Here is a 22,152-nt window from a genome sequence, read left to right as displayed (position 1 = left end):
AATATACGCAATCAAGTCAATCAAATAACAAATATAAGCAATTGTTGGCTACATAATGTTAAAGTAATAACTCACTGGTAATAACTATACTATTCGTCTGCCTTATTGAAAACCTATGTTTATAGTTAACATATTATAGAAAATGTTAATGATAGAAAGAAACTTAAAACAGTTTTTCATTCATAATATTATACAAATTAATATTTATTTAGGTAATTTGCCCAATCTGCTCTGTATAGATTTTGTAAGTTATTTAAGCATTTATAAGTTCATTTGTATGAATTATGTCGACCAAACTATTTTTGTGCGCTGTAATAATAAATATATCGAATGAATACAAATCTACGTTTTTATTTCACTCTTGTAACTCTTTAAAACGTCTATGGAGGAAAATTTAAGATTTGTGGGTCCTACAAATCTTAAATTTACCTCCACCACCATCAGGCTCAAACAAACCACTCCATCAGCCTTCCATCTATTTCTATACAATAGACCTACTACATATATTATGTATGTCACTCATACGTTAGCTATAGATTGGCAAGTTGCTTGGCGACCCTCCTTGCGGGGTGAAAGACGCGGAGGGGACGAGGTACCCAAGACGACAGCGGGTAGCGGGAGGGGTAGCGGTGAAGGGCAACGCGTGCACTGCATGTCATTGTTACGGCGTGGTTACGGCAGTCTCGGCCGCGCAGCCGAGGCCAGTGTTGCCGTTAGCGTACATTTTACACATTTGACGTACTATTTGAGCCTCCCATGTGTCATGTGTAATTGGTCCATGTTATGTACCTTTTGAACTTAACATCCAATATCATGTGTAAAATTTTCGTTTATGGACTATTTTACGTACCTTTATTTTACCGTAAACGATCATAAGTTTTAGGGTATGTCGCATAAATTGCATACGACCACGGCTTCCTTTTTTAGAGCGTGAGTGTTCAGTAGTCGGGTGATAGTTTTTAATAGTTTCCTTATGGTTTCGCCATGTCTGTCCGTCTATCCTGGCTCGTTCTCTGTCGTTTCTGCACCGATTGCCACGAAAATTGGTGGAGAGATATTAGTATACTGATGTTCTAAAAATTGGTTTTTTAAAATTATCAAAAAATCCAATTTTTTATCCATACAGCGAAAAGTTATAGTGCCATATACCTCCAAGTAAGTACTTTCAACGAAAAGTAAGGATATGTTTTTGTGTCAAGCGGTCGGCCAATCTTCATTTCTTTTACAGATTGAGTATCTAATTCTACAATTACGATTTTGATTTTGTTGTGTGATTTCTCCACCAAGATACATTTTATTAAGTAAAATGAGTAGTATATAATAAAACTGCGGGGATTTTCTATAACTTAAATGAATTATTCATTAAAGGTAGCTACGGTGGCCTGCGCCTAAAAGTATACAGGCGGAGTTTTTAAAATAGCGATCTCAAGCTCACATGCTGCTCAAGCACATCCACATAAACACCACTGCTACACACATCACACACAACACGTCCCCGGATTTATAACAGATGTAGCTGTTCCCTTCATCATCAGAATCGCTATTTTAAAAACTCCGCCTGTATACTTTTAGGCGCAGGCCACCGTACGTACCACGGCTAATCTACTGCCTACCTAATTTGAAGATTTTAAGAAATTGTATCTCTTTTTAAAATGCGCTTGTTGATCACGTCGGGGTCACCAGTGTTGAGGTTCAGTGTGTGGGTTGATGTTAAATGACAAATTCAGATTTCTTTAGGCCAAACTATTCAACGAGACGACTAGCGTCTGGATGTTGTTCGCTACAGGACGTTGTTCGCTACTGGAAGTTACCAAAAAGTTTACATTGCAAAACGTGACTAAATAATGTGTCGCTACACGCTTATTAAAATAGGTACATTTTTTGGGACTAAAATCCAATACAATATAGCACTTCTGCTGACGAGCAGGTGCGAAAGAGCTAAAAAAGCTAAATTGAGTGATTTCAGTAAAAAAAATGCTCATGTACGGTTTTAACCCTAAATGTACGTTTTCAACGCTGGATATGTGCGCTTTGAGAACTCCGTTGCGGCAACACTGGCCGAGGCGGCCACATGTCTTATATAGTCTGTCATAATTTGAGTGCGACCCACATGAGATCATTGATCCTGAGACCATTAGTCTTAGGATGAGTGTTGAGGCCTTTTTAATATTATCATTATATTATTATTAGGTATAGATCTATAATTCGTCAACAAAAAAACGTTAAAAACAACAAATCGTATAATGTCTCAATATAGGGGCTTCTTGTAGAACAGCGTAACGGATCAGTCATGCTACGCGGCTAATGGTTGGTACTGCGCAGTCAGATACGAAAAAGTAAACAACAAAGACGAAGAGTCCATTTATGACAGTGCGTCAGTTGTCAGTTCTTGTAACTAGGAAAGCAACCAAAATTTATGTGATTTAATGAGAGTAATTAATGAGCAAAACACAGAGAAAAATTACAAAATTGATGAAATATTGAAAGAAAATGGTCATATCGTGCTTCGCCTACCCCCATACCACCTGGAATTAAATCCTATTGAACTTGTGTGGCGGTAGGTACGTGAAAGGCGAGCTCGCAAGAACGTCGATTGACTCTAACTTAGATAAAGAGATAAAAGACTTAGAGCATAGAGAAAAAATAAACAATTCTGAAAAGAGTGGCATCTCAAGGAGTTTTTTGTCATACTCTATACGTCATACTGAACAGCGCCACGCCATCTCTTTATATTTCTCAGCCTCATTGTACATACATACAGGGTGCCCTGTTGGGACACCCTGTATATATATAGATATTGTTATCACAAGTTAATAGCCGGATCTCCACCAAACGATCCAATGCGATCCGATCGCCCGATCCAAGAAGTTTAGTATGTAAGATTCCTTGGATCGCGCGATCGGATCGCGTTGGATCGTCTGGTGGGGATCCGGCTATGAACTTCAATCTATAAAGATATAAGACATATTTGCCTTAACGTAGTTACACCACACAACAGTTATTACCTAAATGTAAGTTCAATCTATTTATGTACCTAGTTACCTACCTACATGCAACAATAAATAAAAAAACAAATTATTATATAATTCTTTATTACCTCGCATATAACAATGTTTCAGTTCAGTTTTGTTCATGTCACTTGTAAAATAATATGCGAGTGGGTGTGTGTATTCCTTTTTTATTCCTTTCACCATGAAAACCACTTCATGTTTTGCTAGTTTATGTTTCCCAAGAGAAGCAAATCTTGTCACTTCTGGTGATAAAGTCATTTCGTCCAATAGTGCATCATTTATCCTCGCGAGGCAAATCTTTGACGACATTTATCAGTTTGGTACACATAGTATTTTAATCTTCAGCGGATATGAAGATGTCGATCGCTCTTTGCCAGTGCCGTGGAACCACATGGAACCTGGATCCATATGGAATCTGTCAAGTCACAAGAATTTCATAAAAACACTTTTTGCGGATAAAGATGCTTTTTCTTAACACACCATGTTTATTTTTATTTGTAGGTATATAAAATTTATAAATAACGATAAGTATACCGAGAGTATAGGCTTTTATTACAAAAATGTTATTTGCGAGACATTGTAAGACAACTGAACTGACACTGACACGCAATTTCTTCATAATAGCCATAGATCATGACAATGTTGACATTCAAATACTACTTATCTATGTGTCTTGTTATTGTTCTATGGTCTTGTTCATAACGCCATCTTACATCTTTTTTGGTAATAAGAGTAATATAAAGAGATGCCGCTACCTTCTACTAAAAGTTCAGCCATTAAGGCAGTGACCCCCCCCACTTAGAGTTGCTTTTCTCTAATTATTCGCCTGAAAAGTGGAGAAATTGTGACGACCATGTCATAAAAAATTATAGTACATTATACTTCAAAGTAGGTTTTTTGGTTTTTGTCTTAGATTTATAATTGAAGTTAATGAAAACGATGATGAAGATGAGGATGACGACGACGATGAACAAGTTCAAACAGAGAGTGAACATGAAAGTGACATGGAAATTGATTTATAAAATAAAACACTTTTACATAAATAAATTCAAATTGGTAGATATTCTGAAGGTAAACATCCAAATTTTAATGCTGTCAAACTATAAATTTTAAGCTAAATATGACATTTACGGGAACACTCATAGAATAAAATTTTACTTACGTCAGAAATAGTTACAAGCTATCGCGAGTTTAATCCGGGCACACTTTTCTACGTGTGTAGCATGTCGTGCTACCTCGCCCCCGCCACTTCTTTCACCCCGCAAGGAGGGTCGCCAAGTAACTTGCCACATTATAGGTACGCCAATTCGTGATTAGTAGATTTTTTTTAAAACTACTGAAATAGCAACTTATATCAAACGCTCCCTCTAAAAGGTAAATCATCTAACTAACTGAAAAAAAAACAAGTTAATTATTTACACTATATTTTTTATTATCACGTAATCTGCTTCCCGGTGAGTAAATTAGAGACTAGATTGTTCCACTCTGCCGGCTTGGCCCTCACTGCCGGGGGTTTGAAGTCGTGGATCAAACTGCCCAGAGACTTGGGCAACACTCGCACATTGAGCACCAGCGGGGAGGGTCCGTCCTTGGTGTCCATTTCTACGAAGATGTTACCTGTGGAATAGAATTTTAAGTTAGTATCTAATGTGAAGTAGACACGGAAACATGTATGGTAAGTATGCCTTTGATTTGAATATGTTTTATCAAAACGCACAGCTTAGTTATACTATTATAGGTTAGGGTTTTTGCCGAATTTTCCGCGCTTGGCAGGCTGATACGAGATAATCATTATCATCAGCTTGTAATCACCCACTGCTGGATATACAAGGTCTTTATTTCCAAGCCATATAAAAAACTTTGAATCTATGTAACCTTCACGGATATCTAATTTAGATCACCTCAAAGATATTTACCAGCGACTTTAGGAGACCTAATCAGCCATAAGACCGACACATACAGCGGCATGGTCTGCACCAAGTGGATGAACCTCGCCAGCGCTGATTGCACCGCCAAGGACATTGCGCGGAACTGAAAATAAATAAAACAATAGCATTATTGATGATCACGCGATTACTCTGCATTCCCATTAGGCTAACTGTTTTACTCCGCAGCAGTCTGTGCTGAAGGAAGGAATTTAGGAAGTGCTACTTGTATTGTGGCCTTGGCTTTATGAGCTACATTATAATGATGCAGGTGAACTGATTGAGAAGTATTATTTTAATCTTATGTAGGTGATACATAGAGATCTTTGAGAGGGCCCAAATAGAGTTCACTTTTTCACGGATGATCCACGGCTTTTCATTCAGCACCCTCCTACCGACGACGAGTCTAGTTACGTACCATTTATTCTGATGGATAGGCTAGAGCCCTATTCACGTTCCATAGTGAAGACTACTATATTGTCTTCACTATGGAACGTGAATAGGGCTCTATGGTGGTGGTGAGTTATGTAAAAACAAATCCCTATGTACGTACTATAGTAAACACAGTATAATGTACATACTTACAATAGTGAACACAGTATAATACATAGTAGTAGTAGGCAACAGCAACAACAGCGCGCTGAAGGCCACGGTGCCCACGAACAGCTGCTCGCTGCAGTACTCGCACGAGTCGATGCGCGCGCGCAGCGGGTTGCGCTTGCGGCCCACGAACAGGCGGAACAGAGCTATGAGGCCCGACATCTGGATGTTGAATAGCCTGCAAGAGATGTTTTAGTTTAAAGAATGTTTTAGGCCTTGCGCTGCCGAGGTACTGAACCCCGGGACTATGGTGTCAATGGTGTACTTGAGGGAAGGTTTTAGGCCTTGCGCTTACGAGGTTTTGTTCCGTAGGGACTTTTGCCCATTGAAATAATAGATCTCTTATAAATTGTATCCATAACACAAACAAAGAATAATAAAACCGGCCAAGTGCGAGTCGGGCTCGCGCACAAAGGGTTCCGTAGTAAGCACAATAACTTAACCAAAATTACAGTTAAATCAACCTATCTCAAAAACTATAAGAGATACTTTGATCAAACCAAAAATCGTTGAAAGAGTTAATTAGCATGCATCACCTCTATTTTTTTTAGAATTTTATACCCCGTAGTTATAAAATAGAGGGGGGGGGACATACTTTTTACGACTTTGAGAGCTGATATCTCAAAAACCGTTCACTTTAAGAAAAATGTTTTTTAGAAAACTTTATATCATTTTAAAAGACCTTTCCATTGATACCCCACACGGGTATGTACATCGAAAAAAAAAATTTCATCCCTCAGTTACATGTATGGGGGGCCCCACCCCCAATTCTTTTTTTTACTATTTAGTGTCATATTTTTGTAGCGGTTCATACAACACATATTCCCATCAAATTTCATCACTGTAGTACTTATAGTTTCCGAGTAAATCGGCTGTGACAGACGGACAGACGGACATGACGAAACTATAAGGGTTCCGTTTTTGCCATTTTGGCTACGGAACCCTAAAAAGTGTCCCGTAATTTATAAAATATCTATACATATAAGCAAACACAAGTCCCTTGCCTTGCCTTCCCTTGCATTGCTTGATTAAAGTTCAAAGATGGAAATTCTTGCACCAGAGTAAAGTGCAACGCATCAAACATCCTGGGAAACCTAAGCCTAGTGTGCTACTTTCATCAAGTCTTAAGGTTTGTCTAGGCTACTGCTGTATCGTATATAAATTAATTTATTGTATTGTAAATCAATTTCGGGATGATTTTATAGCTACTTACCTAGCAGCATACACATAAATGCAGTATGCATGGAATGTGGCGATGCAGATCATGTCACACACCATCGCTGCCTGGAATGTCAAACCCAAGTAGCCGACATAATGGTAGATCTGCAGAACTATGTGCAATTTCTCCCCTGATACATCTGTAAAATAAGACAAAATTATAAATCTCAAGCAGTCCAGTTTTGGATATAATACTTGACCTAGGGTCACCAATCCAATAACTAGTCACATGAACAAGTTATTGGATTGGTGACCCTAGAGCTATATTTAGTACTTTTTACTACTATACTTTTGCAGCTTTGATATAGTTCGAATTTAATGTTGTTTTAGAAACAATTTGTTGCTACAAATAGAAAACTACAACTAGTGTAATATATGAAGATATAAATTTGCCATTAAAAAAACATTTTACTCCCTTTATATGAGACTAAATATTTCCTCACCCAAAAATAGCCACCACAACTGTATGTGGTAAGAGAAGTATTTCCCCAGCATGTTGTTGAAGGCATAGTTTAGCTTCAGTCCGGCCGGAGCACCCATCAGCCATTTCAAGAGTGAATACAAAGAGTTCACTAGTTTCTGAAAGAAATTAGATATTTTAAAATTAAATTGAAACTATGAAATATGATATAGTAAAACTGTACTTAACATACATGTTTAAGCTATCTAAATGTTGAATTTAATGCTTTTCATGTAGCAATTATTTATGGATAACATACCTCTAAAAGATCCATCAAAATTACACTGAGTTCTTTTTTATCTTGAACCAATAATGTAAGCACAACATATCCAAGCAAAAAATCAACAGTAATGGCTAATATTAGGTTGGCTTGCTTCAGTTGTACCTGAAATTTTAATAATAATATTAAAAATTGGTAAAATTAGGAGAAGTTCAAATTGTGTGTCAAATCACCATTTCAGAATCTTATTATTTCAGGAACATTGGAGGATAATGAATTGAGGTCTCCCTGAAGTCTGGACCTCAAGATATTATAATGTAGAAATATCAGATTTCAATGCATGACAGCAAAGAAACCTGACCCCCTCTCAGTAGCAATGCCACTCTAAGGGGGCTATGGTTTCATTGCTGGCCACTGTACCTATGTTTTATTATAGTTTACATTGAAACTTACAGTCTTATCCCTACTAATACTCCTCCTCAGCCAATTCAACAAGTGGATGTAGCTCAGCAGGTGCTGTATGAACATTGATGAAGCTATCCAGCTGTTTATTGTGAAGGTCTCTTCACAGTCTCTGTTGCCAAGTATTGAGTTGTGATCTTGCTGAATTAACTTTTGTAACTTTGAGAAGTAGTCATCCATATTTGATACTGATAGGTGGATTTTGGACCTCTTGAATTTATCATAATCATATTTCATGATAACACAGTTGCTTGGCGGTGCGACAAATACTTTGTTTAGTTTAATAGCCTGAATTTGCATGCTTCGATTTATGATTACATAGTTATTTGAAGTGAAATTTTCTTCTGTATCACATGGACTATAGTGTCCATATATTACATTATTACTACTCTTATGACAAGGCATCAAATCTGATTCAATTATTGTGAACTTAGTGATGTAAACAACATATCTTGCAGTTGTTTCTTCGAATATGTGACCAAAGAAGTAAACTTTTTCATTTTTATTAAAATCGGGCAATAATATTTTCAATGAATGCATCTTTGCGTTTGCGGTTATACGACACATATCCACACAAGTTTAAAAGAAGATTAATTAGATTTTTATAAACATGCTTGCACAATTAACTAAATCAAATTTCTTCATATTTCAACTTGTCTTGGAGTCTTGGGAAAATAATAAATAAACAAGCCAAAAAGTCGGATCGTCCGGTCGTCCTCGTTGTCAGTGTCAATGTCAAATTATACCTACATAAAGTTATCTATGATTAGATTTGTCTCCCTCAATGTCTCCATCATATACCAGGGCAGTAGGCAGGGAAGTGGGCAGGACTGTATGTAACCAAAAATGCGGTTTTTTGTGCGGAAGTCAAAGGACTGGCAGCGCGAGTGTCCCCACATATTATATATTATCACTGTATTATGTAACCAAAATTGCGGTTTTTTGTGCGGAAGTCAAAGGACCGGCAGCGCGAGCGGCAGTGCGAGATTACATTCAGCTCCGACGCTCAGTACCCGCTCGTATTTCGACTTCTCTGTAATTATTTCGACGTCTGCCATTGCCGACACTTGAAAGCGAAGTGAGTGGTAGGGCAGTGTGTAAAAACGTACTCCTCTCAATCCTGCTGCAGGAGTATTTAGCAGCGAGAGGGGCAGCGGCACGGCAGGGGCTGAATGTAAATGAGGCAATAGACCTACGTACCCATACACGGTGTGGTGACTTGCACTTGTAATAGTTCCCGTTGACTTTGTAAAATGTGTAGTAGGCGTAGTAGGTCTATGTTATAAAATCATGACCACCATGATTTTATAAACGCAACCGAAAACATTTATAACGTGTTGCTCTTTTCGGTACCTACACCTAATCGCATCTTTGTGGCTGTATGTTTTGATGGGATGGGAGTTGGGACCCATATAAAAGCATCATCAACAAAAATCTTCTCTCCGAATAGGGAAGCTGTAGGCGAAGCGAATAAAGCGTCAACAAACATAGACTGGCGGCCTCCCAAGTTGCCACTGTACTTTGCACTGTCACTTGTAGTACCCCATTTACACTCTCGCACGAGTGGCGAGGCGAGCGACAAGGCGAGGGGCGAGGCGCGAGTGTGAACAGACGCTCGTGGCTCGCCTCCTCGCTCGCCTCGCCACTCGCGGCGCTCGCGTCCGGAGCGGTTTTTGGGGCACGAGTCAAAGGAGCTCGCGTCGAGCTCGCGTCGCACGCGAGCGGGTGTTTACACTCTCGCGTCCGCTTCATTCTGGCTTGTACATCGTGCCGCGCAGGTTGTGTTCGTCGTCATATAATTATAACGTAGTGTTTTTTCCTCAGTTGTATAATGGATTGGTCGCAAGACGAAACATTTAATTTCATATAAGTAAATATTTCAATAAAATAATAATAATAAAAAAAACACTAAAACGTAAGAAATAAAAGCAGTACTTATAGTGCCACAAACTTATCTGTTCCGGTGACAGCTCAAATAAATCTCTAATATTTCTTAATTCTATAAGATTTTAAGTTTGCTCGTATTGTTATTTCGCTCTTGCGGTGTTAATAAACCCATCTAATGTTTTAAAATATACAATTCATTAGTAAGTAATGAGATATGGATCAATTTAGTTCGCTGTCACCGGAACAGATAAGTTTGTGGCACTTTACCTGCTTAGATATATTAGTACTGTCACATAGAATAGGTCTAAACCATGTCTAAACCTTAAATTATTTCTTACGTTTAAGTGGTTTTTTGAAGTCGTTTTTTTATCATTATTTTATTTTATTACTTATTTATACTTAGTTTATTTGCAATAATTGACAATCAAAATTAAGAAGCAAATGATACCTATAAGTCCTACTAGTCAGTAGTAAACACGAAGTAGTTGCTATATACCTACCGTTGAGGAGTTCCCTTGACTACCTTCCGTTTCCATCATCAGATCAGCTCAAGGTCACCATCATATTTTTTTTAATGTTAAAAATATAGGTAAGTACCTATGTACTTTCTAAAGGAGGATGGGCAACAATATATGGGAGCTGGGACCACCCTCCAATAGCAGTAAGACTAACGTCGTTGGATAGGTCTTGTCAATAGGAATAACTTTTGCTTTGACAGCTTTGGTGTCACAGTTGTCCGTTCAGAGATATATGACTTATAAGTTCCGATACTCGTCAGTTCATCTTACTGCTATTGGAGGCTGGACCACCCTCCAATAGCATTAAGACTAACGTCGTTGGATAGGTCTTGTCAATAGGAATAACTTTTGCTTTGACAGCTTTGTTTCCACAGTTGTTGTCACTAGATTCAAGATGAACTGACGAGTATCTGAACTTATAAGTCATATATCTCTGAACGGACAACTGTGGAAACAAAGCTGTCAAAGCAAAAGTTATTCCTATTGACAAGACATATCCAATGACGTTAGTCTTACTGCTATTGGAGGGTGGTCCAGCCTCTAATAGCAGTAAGATGAACTGACGAGTATCGGAACTTATATAAGTCATATATCTCTGAACGGACAACTGTGACAACAAAGCTGTCAAAGCAAAAGTTATTCCTATTGACAAGACCTATCCAACGACGTTAGTCTTACTGCTATTGGAGGGTGGTCCAGCCTCCAATAGCAGTAAGATGAACTGACGAGTATCGGAACTTATATAAGTCATATATCTCTGAACGGACAACTGTGACAACAAAGCTGTCAAAGCAAAAGTTATTCCTATTGACAAGACCTATCCAACGACGTTAGTCTTACTGCTATTGGAGGGTGGTCCAGCCTCCAATAGCAGTAAGATGAACTGACGAGTATCGGAACTTATAAGTCATTTATCTCTGAACGGACAACTGTGACAACAAAGCTGTCAAAGCAAAAGTTATTCCTATTGACAAGACCTATCCAACGACGTTAGTCTTACTGCTATTGGAGGGTGGTCCAGCCTCCAATAGCAGTAAGATGAACTGACGAGTATCGGAACTTATAAGTCATATATCTCTGAACGGACAACTGTGACACCAAAGCTGTCAAAGCAAAAGTTATTCCTACTGACAAGACCTATCCAACGACGTTAGTCTTACTGCTATTGGAGGGTGGTCCAGCCTCTAATAGCAGTAAGATGAACTGACGAGTATCGGAACTTATATAAGTCATATATCTCTGAACGGACAACTGTGACAACAAAGCTGTCAAAGCAAAAGTTATTCCTATTGACAAGACCTATCCAACGACGTTAGTCTTACTGCTATTGGAGGGTGGTCCAGCCTCCAATAGCAGTAAGATGAACTGACGAGTATCGGAACTTATAAGTCATATATCTCTGAACGGACAACTGTGACAACAAAGCTGTCATAGCAAAAGTTATTCCTATTGACAAGACCTATCCAACGATGTTAGTCTTAATGCTATTGGAGGGTGGTCCCAATCTGCCCATTGTCTTTTCATTAACTACAATCGGTTAATAGGTACCCAAAATGGAAATTCATAGCCTGTTTTTAACCCTTTACCCACCCTTGGAGGTGGAATCAAAATTTGAAAAAAATGGGACCACATGGGATCTCAACCCAATACATAAAAAAAAGAATTTTCAAAATCGGTCCATAAACGGCGAAGTAATCGGTGATCATACATAAATTCTTTATTGTTGCGGCTAAAACTTCGACGTCCTCCATGGTTGCTAGCTCAAAGACAACTGAACTCTGCACGAGAGTGTAAACACCCACTCGCGTCACACGCGAGTGGGTGTTTACATTCGCGCCTCCGCACGAGTGACGAGGCGAGAGTGTAAATGGGGTATAGGAATAACGTTATAGTCTGTGTCAGGGGGGGGTCAGTGCCTTAATGGCTGAACTTTTAGTAGAAGGTAGCGCCATCTCTTTATATTACTCTTATTACCAAAAAAGATGTAAGATGGCGTTATGAACAAGACCATAGAACAATAACAAGACACATAGATAAGTAGTATTTGAATGTGAAGATTGTCATGATCTATGGCTATTATGAATAAATTGCGTGTCAGTGTCAGTTCAGTTGTCTTACAATGTCTCGCAAATAACATGTTTAATTTTTGTAAATAAAAGCCTATATTCTCGGTATATCGTTATTTATAAATTTTATATACAAATAAAAATGATGTGTCAAGAAAAAGCATCTTTATCCGCTAAAAGTGTTTTTATGAAATTCTTGCGACCTAACAGATTCCATATGGATCCAGGTTCCACGTGGTTCCACGGGGAACCGAGCTGAAATGGCGGCACTGGCAAAGAGCGTTCGACATCTTCATATCCACTGAAGATTAAAATACTATGTGTACCAAACTGATAAATGTCGTCTAAGATTTGCCTCGCGAGGATAAATGATGCACGCAAGATAGTAATCTTGGACGAAATGACTTTATCACCACAAGTGCATTATGATGCCGCTAGGGATCAATTGAAAGGATTTGCTTCTCTTGGGAAACATTAAACTAGCAAAACATGAATTGATTTTCATGGTGAAAGGAATAAAAAAGGAATACACACACCCACTCGCATATTTTTTTACAAGTGACATGAACAAAACTGAACTGAAACATTGTTATATGCGAGGTAATAAATAATTATATAGTTAATAATTTGTTTTTTATTTATTGTTGCATGTAGGTAGGTACATAAATAGATTGAACTTACATTTAGCTAATTAATGTAATAACTGTTGTGTGGTGTAACTACGTTAAGGCAAATATGTCTTACTAGCTGTTCCCGCGCGCTTCGCTTCACCTTAAAAAGTTTTCCCGTGGGAATTCCGGGATAAAAAAGTAGCCTATGTTCTTTCCCAGAGTCTAGACCGTATGTATACCGAATTTCATTCAAATCCGTTCAGTAGTTTTGGCGTGAAAGAGTAACAGACACAGTTACTTTCGCATTTATAATATTATTAGTTAGGATAGTTAGGATTAGGATATCATTATAGATTGAAATTAATAACTTGTGATAACAATCCTTACTCCTTACTTAATATTATAAATGCGAAAGTAACTGTGTCTGTCTGTCTGTTACTCTTTCACGCCAAAACTAGTGAACGGATTTGAATGAAATTTGGTATACATACGGTCTAGACCCTGGGAAAAAACATAGGCTACTTTTTATCCCGAAATTCCCACGGGAAAACTATTTAGGGCGAAGCGAAGCGCGCCGGAACAGCTATATCTATATATACAGGGTGTCCCAAGGGCGCCCTGTATGTATGTACAATGAGGCTGAGAAATAAAAAGAGATGGCGGTGTTCAGTATGACGTATAGAGTATGACAAAAAACTCCTTGAGATGCCACTCTTTTCACAATTATTTATTTTTTCTCTATGGTCTGTGTGTATGAAGACACGAAGCCAAGTTCATGAAAAATCAAACCGGTCGCCATTTTAAATTTCATTTGAAAAGAAAGCTACGGAGAGTTCAGATTCTGCTTTTAATTCATTTATTTTAAATATAAATGGCTTCAGGCTAGGTTTTTGCATCTTAAAATGCTAGAATTTTTATAGGCATTGTTTCATTGTGATTATTCTGCAAATTATTAGACACAGAAGAAAAGACAGCAAAATATCACCATGTCCGCTCACGAGCAAATGAGGGCAATGTTGGATCAATTGATGGGCACGTCTCGAAATGGTAAGTCCTAATATTTCATAAATTCCTAGTAATAGACGATAGAATAGCTAATATTTTTTGTATCACTACAAGGATTTATTCTACTTTCTGGCTAAAATATTATCCTAAAATAAATGTTGAAATTTTATGAAATAAAAATAATATTTTTATCAAATCTTCCTGTAGTCTGAATATTAAAATGTACCTATTAAGTTTGTAAGTATTCTGAATATTGAATTTTTGTTCCAGGGGAAAGTGACAGACACAGGGTTAAGTTCTATGATGATGAAGTGTGCAAAAGCTTTTTGCTTCAATGTTGCCCACATGAAATCTTATCATCAACGGTAAGCTTGCTGTGTAATTATTGAAAATATTCCACTAATTAAGCAAAAATACGTCTGAGATTTCATTATTTAGACTACCAACTGACACACTCCATACCAGATTTTCTCTGTTTTGTACGAGTCTAAAGTCTTAATATTTTTTATGAATAAAAAAATGATCAAGATGGTTCTTCTGATATAATTTTTTATGTAGTATGGTGGTAGTCACCAGATCTTCTGTTACCTTGTGTTCAGCTTCACATGCTTTCTCATGTCTAGATAAATTAATATTTTTCAATATCCTTCCTCTTTTGAGATCAGACTAAAAATTCTTATTCAATCCATGTCACAAGGATTTTTTTCTAATTTGACTGTACACTATTAGGCTAACATACCCTAGATTAAAGTTTGAACCTCATAATGAAATCTCAGATTGAATATCTTGTCTTTTTTATACACACTCGTGAACATCTTATTCCAAGAACTGAATAATTTACATACCTTTTGTAATCATCTTCACTGTGTCATTTTCTGTCTATTGTTATTGGATACAGTTGTATCTACGGAATGCTTCTTCTGAACGGCATTAACTGTGGTGAAATATGCTTTTCAGAAAATGTCCACCACTAGTCTTTATTGCTCATCACAATACTTAACTGATGAGGGATAGATTGTATGAGTTAGGCCGTACTGTAAGTACCATAATGTACGTATAAAACATTTATAGTTAGCTGATTGTTTATTTAATGCTAAGAGTTAAATTCCATAAGGCACTCTCCGGCTTAAATATAAATTTAAAATTTCATCGGTTTCAATGCTGTTTTGGTGAGTACAAAAAGTTTTAGGAGCGTTTAAAGCCGGGAGAGCATTTTGGTGAATATGCAGTATGCATTGGGTACGTACAGTGCTACCACACGGCTAGATATCACAATTAAACTTGCATGTCATTCTGTTGCAAAATTATTGTTAAATTAAACTGTAAATGATCTATTTGGGTACTTGGTAAAGTTTTCATTATTTCAATTATTGTATAAAATAGGATGTTTCACTCAGAACTATTTTGTAAAGGTTGTTCATTTTGTTTCCTGTTTTCATAGATAGGATTATATTTTTATGCAAATACTAAACAGCAATCATAAATATTATTTCCTTATTTACAACTAAAAAATATGCAAAACCTCAACATGAAATAATGTATTGTTGTTATAAAGTATGGCGGGTATCCTCTCGGGTTTTTGTAAGTATATTATACAAATTGTTGGTACGCGGGTCTCGCCAGCTGGAGGTGACAGTTGTATGTATCCTTCACATGACTTTCACTAATATTACAATTATGAACTATCTACCTTAAACCTACTGTTCAAATTTAAATATAAATGATACAATGTTGTGTATTAATTAATGTTAAACAAATCAATCTAGATGTCTTATGAAAGCTGAGTGAGTTTTTGCAATAAAAGTGTGACCAAATTCATGTAGGTATAACATTGTTATTTAGATTTCGTATAAATAAAAACTTCTAATAGTTACACAGAACTTATCAGCTTTCATAAGATAATACATTACAACCATGCAATTCTTATGAATAGTCTTAATAGAACGCGAATGCGCGATCATCCTGCAACTAAACTACGCTATCGTGGGTTCACGACTCCCAAATTAAAATATCTTTTCGACATAAATGTGTTGGATAGCATAGTTGCGTTCTAATACGACTCAATCTTGGAGACTTCTAGTTACCCGACAGAAGCATGCGTTGTGTAACGTCGGACAAATGTGTAATGATGTTGTGGACATGTTTATTTGCAGCGCATGGACCTGGGTGAGTGTCCTAAAGTACATGATTTGGCGCTCCGGGCTGATTATGAGATCGCATCCAAGACCAAAGACTACTTCTATGACATAGATGTGAGTATTTATTGACCAGCTTTTTTATTATTTTAACACTTTAACAATATTAAATAATATTTGCAATGAAACATGGGGAAGCCGAGCAGACAGTTGTCAAGGACAGGGCGGCGCGGCGCACTTGTGAAGGCTCTCTGGAAACATTTCTACGCACTATCAATTTACGTATGGAAGCTTTAGACACCATCATATTTTTACATTTTAAAACGAAATCTAATCTGAAAGCCGACTCTTTCGGAAATAGTTTGCAGTAAAGAGCACTCAATTATTATCAAAACCTACAGAAAGCTCTAATATTAAATCGCAGCTAATTAATAACACGCACTGTAGATATAAACGGACCTATATCCTACCCCTACACCATCTCACATCTCACTTCACTTTCTCCATACCCGTCAACTAACCACCCTCCACCCGCCCAGGCGACAGAGCACCTGGAAGCGTTCATAGCGGACTGCGACCGCCGCACCTCGGCCGCCAAGCAGCGTCTGGCGGAGACCCAGGAGGAGCTGTCAGCTGAGGTCACGGAGAAGGCCAACTCGGTTCACGAGCTGGCTGAACAGATCGGGCAGAAGCTGGCGCGTGCCGAGGCGCTGGGGGAAGAGGGGATGGTGGAGGAGAGCATGCAGCTTATGGGAGAGGTGAGAGAAAAAAATATTTATAATTATTAGGTACTTATAGGGAATCGCCCAATTTTGGAAACGTATTTTATTATGAAGTGAAGATGTTCATTTGTCGCCAAGCAAGAAAGAATTATTTATACATATACATATGCACTCACGACTGTAATCCCCGAAGGGGTAGTCAGAGGTGGCTCACAAGCGAGCCACCCACTTTTCGCAGCACATTTATACTCACGTGATAGGTTGCGAACCATATCGCCGTTTTGGAATAAGTACAATGCACTTAGGATACACATCTAGAATCTAGATGTGCAGGTTTCCTCAGGATGTTTGCCATCACCGTAAGAGCACGTGGTATTATTGTACTTAAACTCCTTAATTGAAAGAATTCATTGGTACAAGCCAGGATTTGAACCCACGGCCTCTCGATTGAGAGGACGAGGCCTATTTATACAATATTTAAAACTAATTATTGTTACTTAAAATTGTGGCATACCTAGTCATAGAAAATGTACATTTACGTACTAATGAGCTGTATATATTTTTTTATATCGACATGTCTAAGTTTTTAATGTAGTTTGTTCGGGATTGCTCCCAATATGTAGTGCAATTTGTATAAATATCGTTGCGTAATATTCTTTGAGAATTACTTATGTTGTATTCGTTTCCGGGATGTTAAAATTAAATAATAGAACCTAATGTATGAACTTGAACTGAAAGCACTCCAGTCTAATTTACGTGATACATTGAACTGTAGGTAGGTATATTGTTCAGTGTATCACGTAAATTGGGCTGGAGTGCCTTCAGCTCGATGACTGATTTAGTTGTAGCTGTATACTGTATGGATATTAGAAATACGGTATTTCCAATTGTTCCAATAATTTTATGGTCTAGTTGGCACAGGTGCGTTTGTTCGGTTTATGTACACTAAAAATATATTTATTTTATTACGAAATGAAAAATGGAACTACAGTTATTATGCCATTAACTTTTAATGTTGGAATGTTCTGATTATTACCTAATGGGAGAACTGAGCGATTGTAGTGCCATATGTTTTATACCCATGATAAAATATACATATTATTATGTTACCTACATCATACTCATTTTATTACTACCTGTACCTATCTGTACAATTTATTTATTAAAACTGTGCCGTACATATATTTTGTCGAACGCAGCAATCCTTAGAAATGCTGAAAATCTTAGGTCCAATGCTCCATTCCTTAAAAATCCGGAAAAACTTAGGAAAATGACCCATGAATGAATGAATGATGATGATTTTAGAAATGTTGAAATTATTACACACATGTTAACTTTTTCACCATAATATGTGCGCTGGTACTTACGTCTACCTACAACCTATACCCAACACCCCTAACACACCCAAAACCCCCCAGATCGACGAGCTCCGCAAGACCAAGGCAGCAGCAGAACAAGAGTACCGCAACTCCATGCCTCCCTCCTCGTACCAGCAACAGAAGCTACGAGTCTGTGAGGTGTGCTCGGCCTACCTCGGCATCCACGACAACGATAGACGACTGGCAGACCACTTCGGCGGGAAGCTGCATCTCGGGTTTATCACTATCAGGGATAAATTGGCTGAGCTGAAGGTATGTTGTGAGGTTTAGTATGTTTTAGTGTGGTGGCGGCATTTGCATGCGAGATTGAAGTTGATATATGTAGTAGCAGTACATCATTAAATTAGCGCTATAACTGTAATCCACGAAAATAATATTTGATATTTACGTAGGTATATCCATTCTCCCAGTGGGTTGTCTGGAATACATATTATGACCTTGTTCTTCTTGTTCACATAATGCTGTGTAAATATTATTGTGAAATTAAGTGTGTATGTGCAATAGCATAAATAGTAAACATATTTTATAATAACTAAGGCTTCATAAAACGTGAACTAGGTTATTCTTATCTTATCAACCATTCAGAAATTCTGAAAACTAGGCAGTTTTGAAGTGAGGTTATGGTACCTATGTACCTATTTCTATTTTGCCTTATCGCACGAACTATTGCGTATCGTAGGTAATTGCTAGTTGAAAATACGATGCTAGCGCTGGCGGAAAATATTTTATTTAGAATTAAATGTATGTTAGTACAGTAGTGTAAGTATAGTAGTTACTACACCATATAATTATATAATCATTTTAAAAGCTTCACATTGAGGCTATGACAAAAATGATAGCAGCCGGTAGTAACTGAATTGGGAAGAGCTCGAACCCTAGTGTAGCTTTTGTATTTTTACCGACACGAAAAGACAAAAGAGTCACGCCAAACAAGATGTGACAAAAATCTTGTGCCGCGCTCGCCATCGAGGCCGAGCGATTTGAGCGAGCGCGACGCAAGAATATTGTCACATCTTGTTTCGTGCGTCTTGCTTTGCTAGGTATGCAGTATAAGTATCCCTTTGTAGAAGAAAATCAACTAAACCACTTTCATTATCTCAGAAAACGGTGGAGAAGCGTCGCGAGGAGCGCGGCGCTCAACAGCGGGAACGCGGCGGCTCGCGGCGGCACTACGTGGGCGGGCGCGAGCTGGACCGCCGCGCGCGCCGCCACCGCGAGAACGGCCGCCCCGACCGCGACCGCAGGAAGGACGAGAAGGACAAGGAGCGGGACAAGGACAGGGATAAGAAGTGAGTAGTGGGCTATAGACAGCGCGTTGGCCGATATAGGCATTCGCAGAAGTTAATGACACCCGCCGGCACGCTATAGCGTCACGTCGCTGTTGCGGCTTCCGGACCGGATCTATAGACATAATGGTAACACAAAGGGGGCAACGCTCGCCGTCCCGTCCTTCGGGCCGGATCTATAGACAAATGGCGTCACAATGGTGGCACTACGTGGGCGGGCGCGAGCTGGACCGCCGCGCGCGCCGCCACCGCGAGAACGGCCGCCCCGACCGCGACCGCAGGAAGGAGGAGAAGGACAAGGACAGGGATAAGAAGTGAGTAGATAGTGCAGGGTTAAGGGTTAGACATCGCGCGACGCCAGCTGTCTAAAATACGCGACGGTATGCGGCGTCTCTTGGAATTCCAAGTATTTTAAACACCCGACGGCACGCTCGCCGCCATCCCGGTCTGCGGATCGGATCTATAGACATAATGGCGACACAAAGTAAGGCACTACACACCCTATATTTTGTGCTTTTGCAGAGATGTCGGCCCCCAGACCACGAATCGGTTGATTCAGTAGTGATATTGAAAGAGCTGACGTGACTTTGAACAAACCAATGAAATCTAAATTCTACCCCCATCCCACCAACTTTTGAAGCAAATGCGTTGTCTTTGTTCTTTGTGCGTCAGATCCACCTATGTTAATTGAGCACGGACAGCATATTTTTACAAATCCTATAAGTAACCTAACCTATTTATCTCCCCAACAGGCGCAGTCGCTCGCGCTCGCGATCTCGCTCGAAGCGCTCGCGTTCGCGCAACCGCTCGCGCTCGTCGCGCCGCGAGCGACACCGCTCCGGCTCGCGGGAGCGCCGTCGCGACTAGACACCCGCACTGCAGCCGTGAGGATCATCATCGATGGAGCTTGGAGACATGTGGTTGCCACCTTTTGTTTGCGACTCAAAGTTTAGTTTAACCAACTTATAGGATTTACCGTCTCAGCACATATAAGTGTAACGCAAAGGGATCGCCTTTTTTTCTTCTGTCAAACAGGCGTTCGCGAGCTCGCCTTCTACTGGTCGACAGAAGAAATACAGGGTGTTGCAAAAATGGTAAACTAAGCCGAAACCAGCATGTGCACCATATTATATCTAAGCCCGAATCTGAAATAAGAATTTCAAAATTCGCGATTTTTTTTTATTATTCTCCATAGTAAAAAGTCATTTGACGAACTAAGTTTCTGTGGAAAATGAAAAAAAAATCACGAACAGGCGATCACAAGGCGATCGCTTTACGTAACGCTTATATGTTCGGTGCCTTGTGGTACCTTTAGCGTCATCTATCTATTGTAATAAATTGTAACTGGTGGTTCAGAATAACTGGGACCATGGGACATGAATGTTGTGGTTAAATGCAAACAAGTTATGTCAATGAGTAGCAGTTGTTTGTTGAATGTTTAGCACACTACTACGGAGCAACCTACATAGCGCACATTTGTTATGATCCTCGTCGCAGTGTATGTAAACTTGGCTCAGTTTATACCTGACAAAGGCCCTTGTAGCGATCAGTTGGATACCATTCTGGAAACTATCGCACGCCTCCATATTTTTATGGTTCATCATGTCATTTTTATTTCAGGGTTTTCACGTAAGAGTATGTTAGGTCGTAGCCAGTTGTATGGAATAGACGATAGATCTGAAACATACTCTTATCGTGAAATGCCTTCTAAAATAGGATCCCTATACCCTAGATACTCCAGATATAGTTAGGACTAGACGCATTATGTAGTCTGGACCTGGCAATTGTAAGAAAACACCAATTTGTTAATAGAGGGGAATGTATTTATGTATTATCTTAATTATTGTACTGTGCATTGAGACTAGAATATATTTTATGTACTAGCGTCGTCATTCATTATTCGTAAGGTACTTTTATTGGCATGTGTCGTTTCCTTTCCTTTTTGGTTCACTATTGCAATCCATGCAAGACCGAGAAAGTGTCAACTTCCGATCGGATATCAAAGCCATTAAAATGCAAAAATTTACCCCTCATCCATCGCTTATTTATATCATCCCTACATACACTTGATACACTGTGTTTTTAATGTAATGCTTGTTTCCCTTATTAGCTATTTCATTTTTTCCTGTACTCTATTAAGTGTATACAACTCTTTTAAGCTACATTCAACCATTACATTAACCTCTTCGAAGAGCAATTATAGAGCTCTTATTAGTATCTGACATATTATTCATAATCCTTTCAAGTCCACATTAGTAAGGTTTAGAGGTATGAGAAGTATAAAAAAATACATTTCAAGCATGTTGTGATAAAAGCGCTAGTTTTACTGCCTAAGATATATCCAAGGGATTTAAGTATTCAAAGATGGGAACTAAGGGTGTTTTTAATAGAGTGGGGATTTGATCACGCAAGCGGATTGCGCGCCATTTTCCAGCGTCCCGCGTGTATATTCTACGCATAACAATAAATACTTGTATATAAGAACACTTGCGTGTGTCACGCGTGCGAGACAATACCGCGTGCGTGATGGAATCTGCACGATATTAAAAACACCCTAAAATGGACCGCCGCCGTATAAAAGTACACAATTATGTTTTCTTTATTTATTATTTCCACACATCACAACTTTAACGGTTCAGTTTATGTA

The 22,152-nt window shown here is 38.6% G+C and overlaps 2 protein-coding genes across 4 annotated transcripts; one reads left to right on the top strand and one right to left on the bottom strand.

The window, feature by feature from the left end:
* Window positions 1–4,421: 4,421 nt before the first annotated feature.
* LOC105392449 (phosphatidylinositol N-acetylglucosaminyltransferase subunit Q) lies at window positions 4,422–8,617 on the bottom strand. Its single transcript, XM_048626991.1, has 7 exons — window positions 7,888–8,617; window positions 7,474–7,599; window positions 7,198–7,333; window positions 6,750–6,894; window positions 5,522–5,714; window positions 4,928–5,042; window positions 4,422–4,628 (listed from the first exon to the last, which is right to left on the bottom strand). The coding sequence occupies exons 1-7, from the start codon at window positions 8,461–8,463 to the stop codon at window positions 4,447–4,449; spliced, it is 1,473 nt and encodes a 490-aa protein (XP_048482948.1). The 5' UTR covers window positions 8,464–8,617; the 3' UTR covers window positions 4,422–4,446.
* A 5,147-nt stretch (window positions 8,618–13,764) lies between these two features.
* Window positions 13,765–20,418, top strand: LOC105392452 (putative RNA-binding protein Luc7-like 2). 3 transcript variants are annotated; one of them, XM_048626828.1, is made up of 8 exons: window positions 13,979–14,025; window positions 14,254–14,348; window positions 14,941–15,019; window positions 16,137–16,235; window positions 16,658–16,876; window positions 18,259–18,471; window positions 19,321–19,508; window positions 20,258–20,418. In XM_048626828.1, exons 3-8 carry the CDS (start codon window positions 14,987–14,989, stop codon window positions 20,370–20,372), a joined length of 867 nt encoding a protein of 288 aa, XP_048482785.1. In that variant the 5' UTR covers window positions 13,979–14,025; window positions 14,254–14,348; window positions 14,941–14,986; the 3' UTR covers window positions 20,373–20,418. The 3 variants fall into 3 exon arrangements, with proteins under 3 accessions (XP_048482784.1, XP_048482785.1, XP_048482786.1); XM_048626829.1 differs by having other exon boundaries at window positions 14,941–15,033; XM_048626827.1 differs by lacking the exon at window positions 14,941–15,019 and having other exon boundaries at window positions 13,765–14,025.
* The last annotated feature ends 1,734 nt before the right edge of the window (window positions 20,419–22,152 follow it).

Source organism: Plutella xylostella, chromosome 17 (genome assembly GCF_932276165.1).
Source record: "Plutella xylostella chromosome 17, ilPluXylo3.1, whole genome shotgun sequence".
NCBI classification, from domain to species: domain Eukaryota; kingdom Metazoa; phylum Arthropoda; class Insecta; order Lepidoptera; family Plutellidae; genus Plutella; species Plutella xylostella.
Note: the sequence above shows the minus strand (reverse complement) of the source record. Positions and strands in the feature narration are given on the sequence as shown.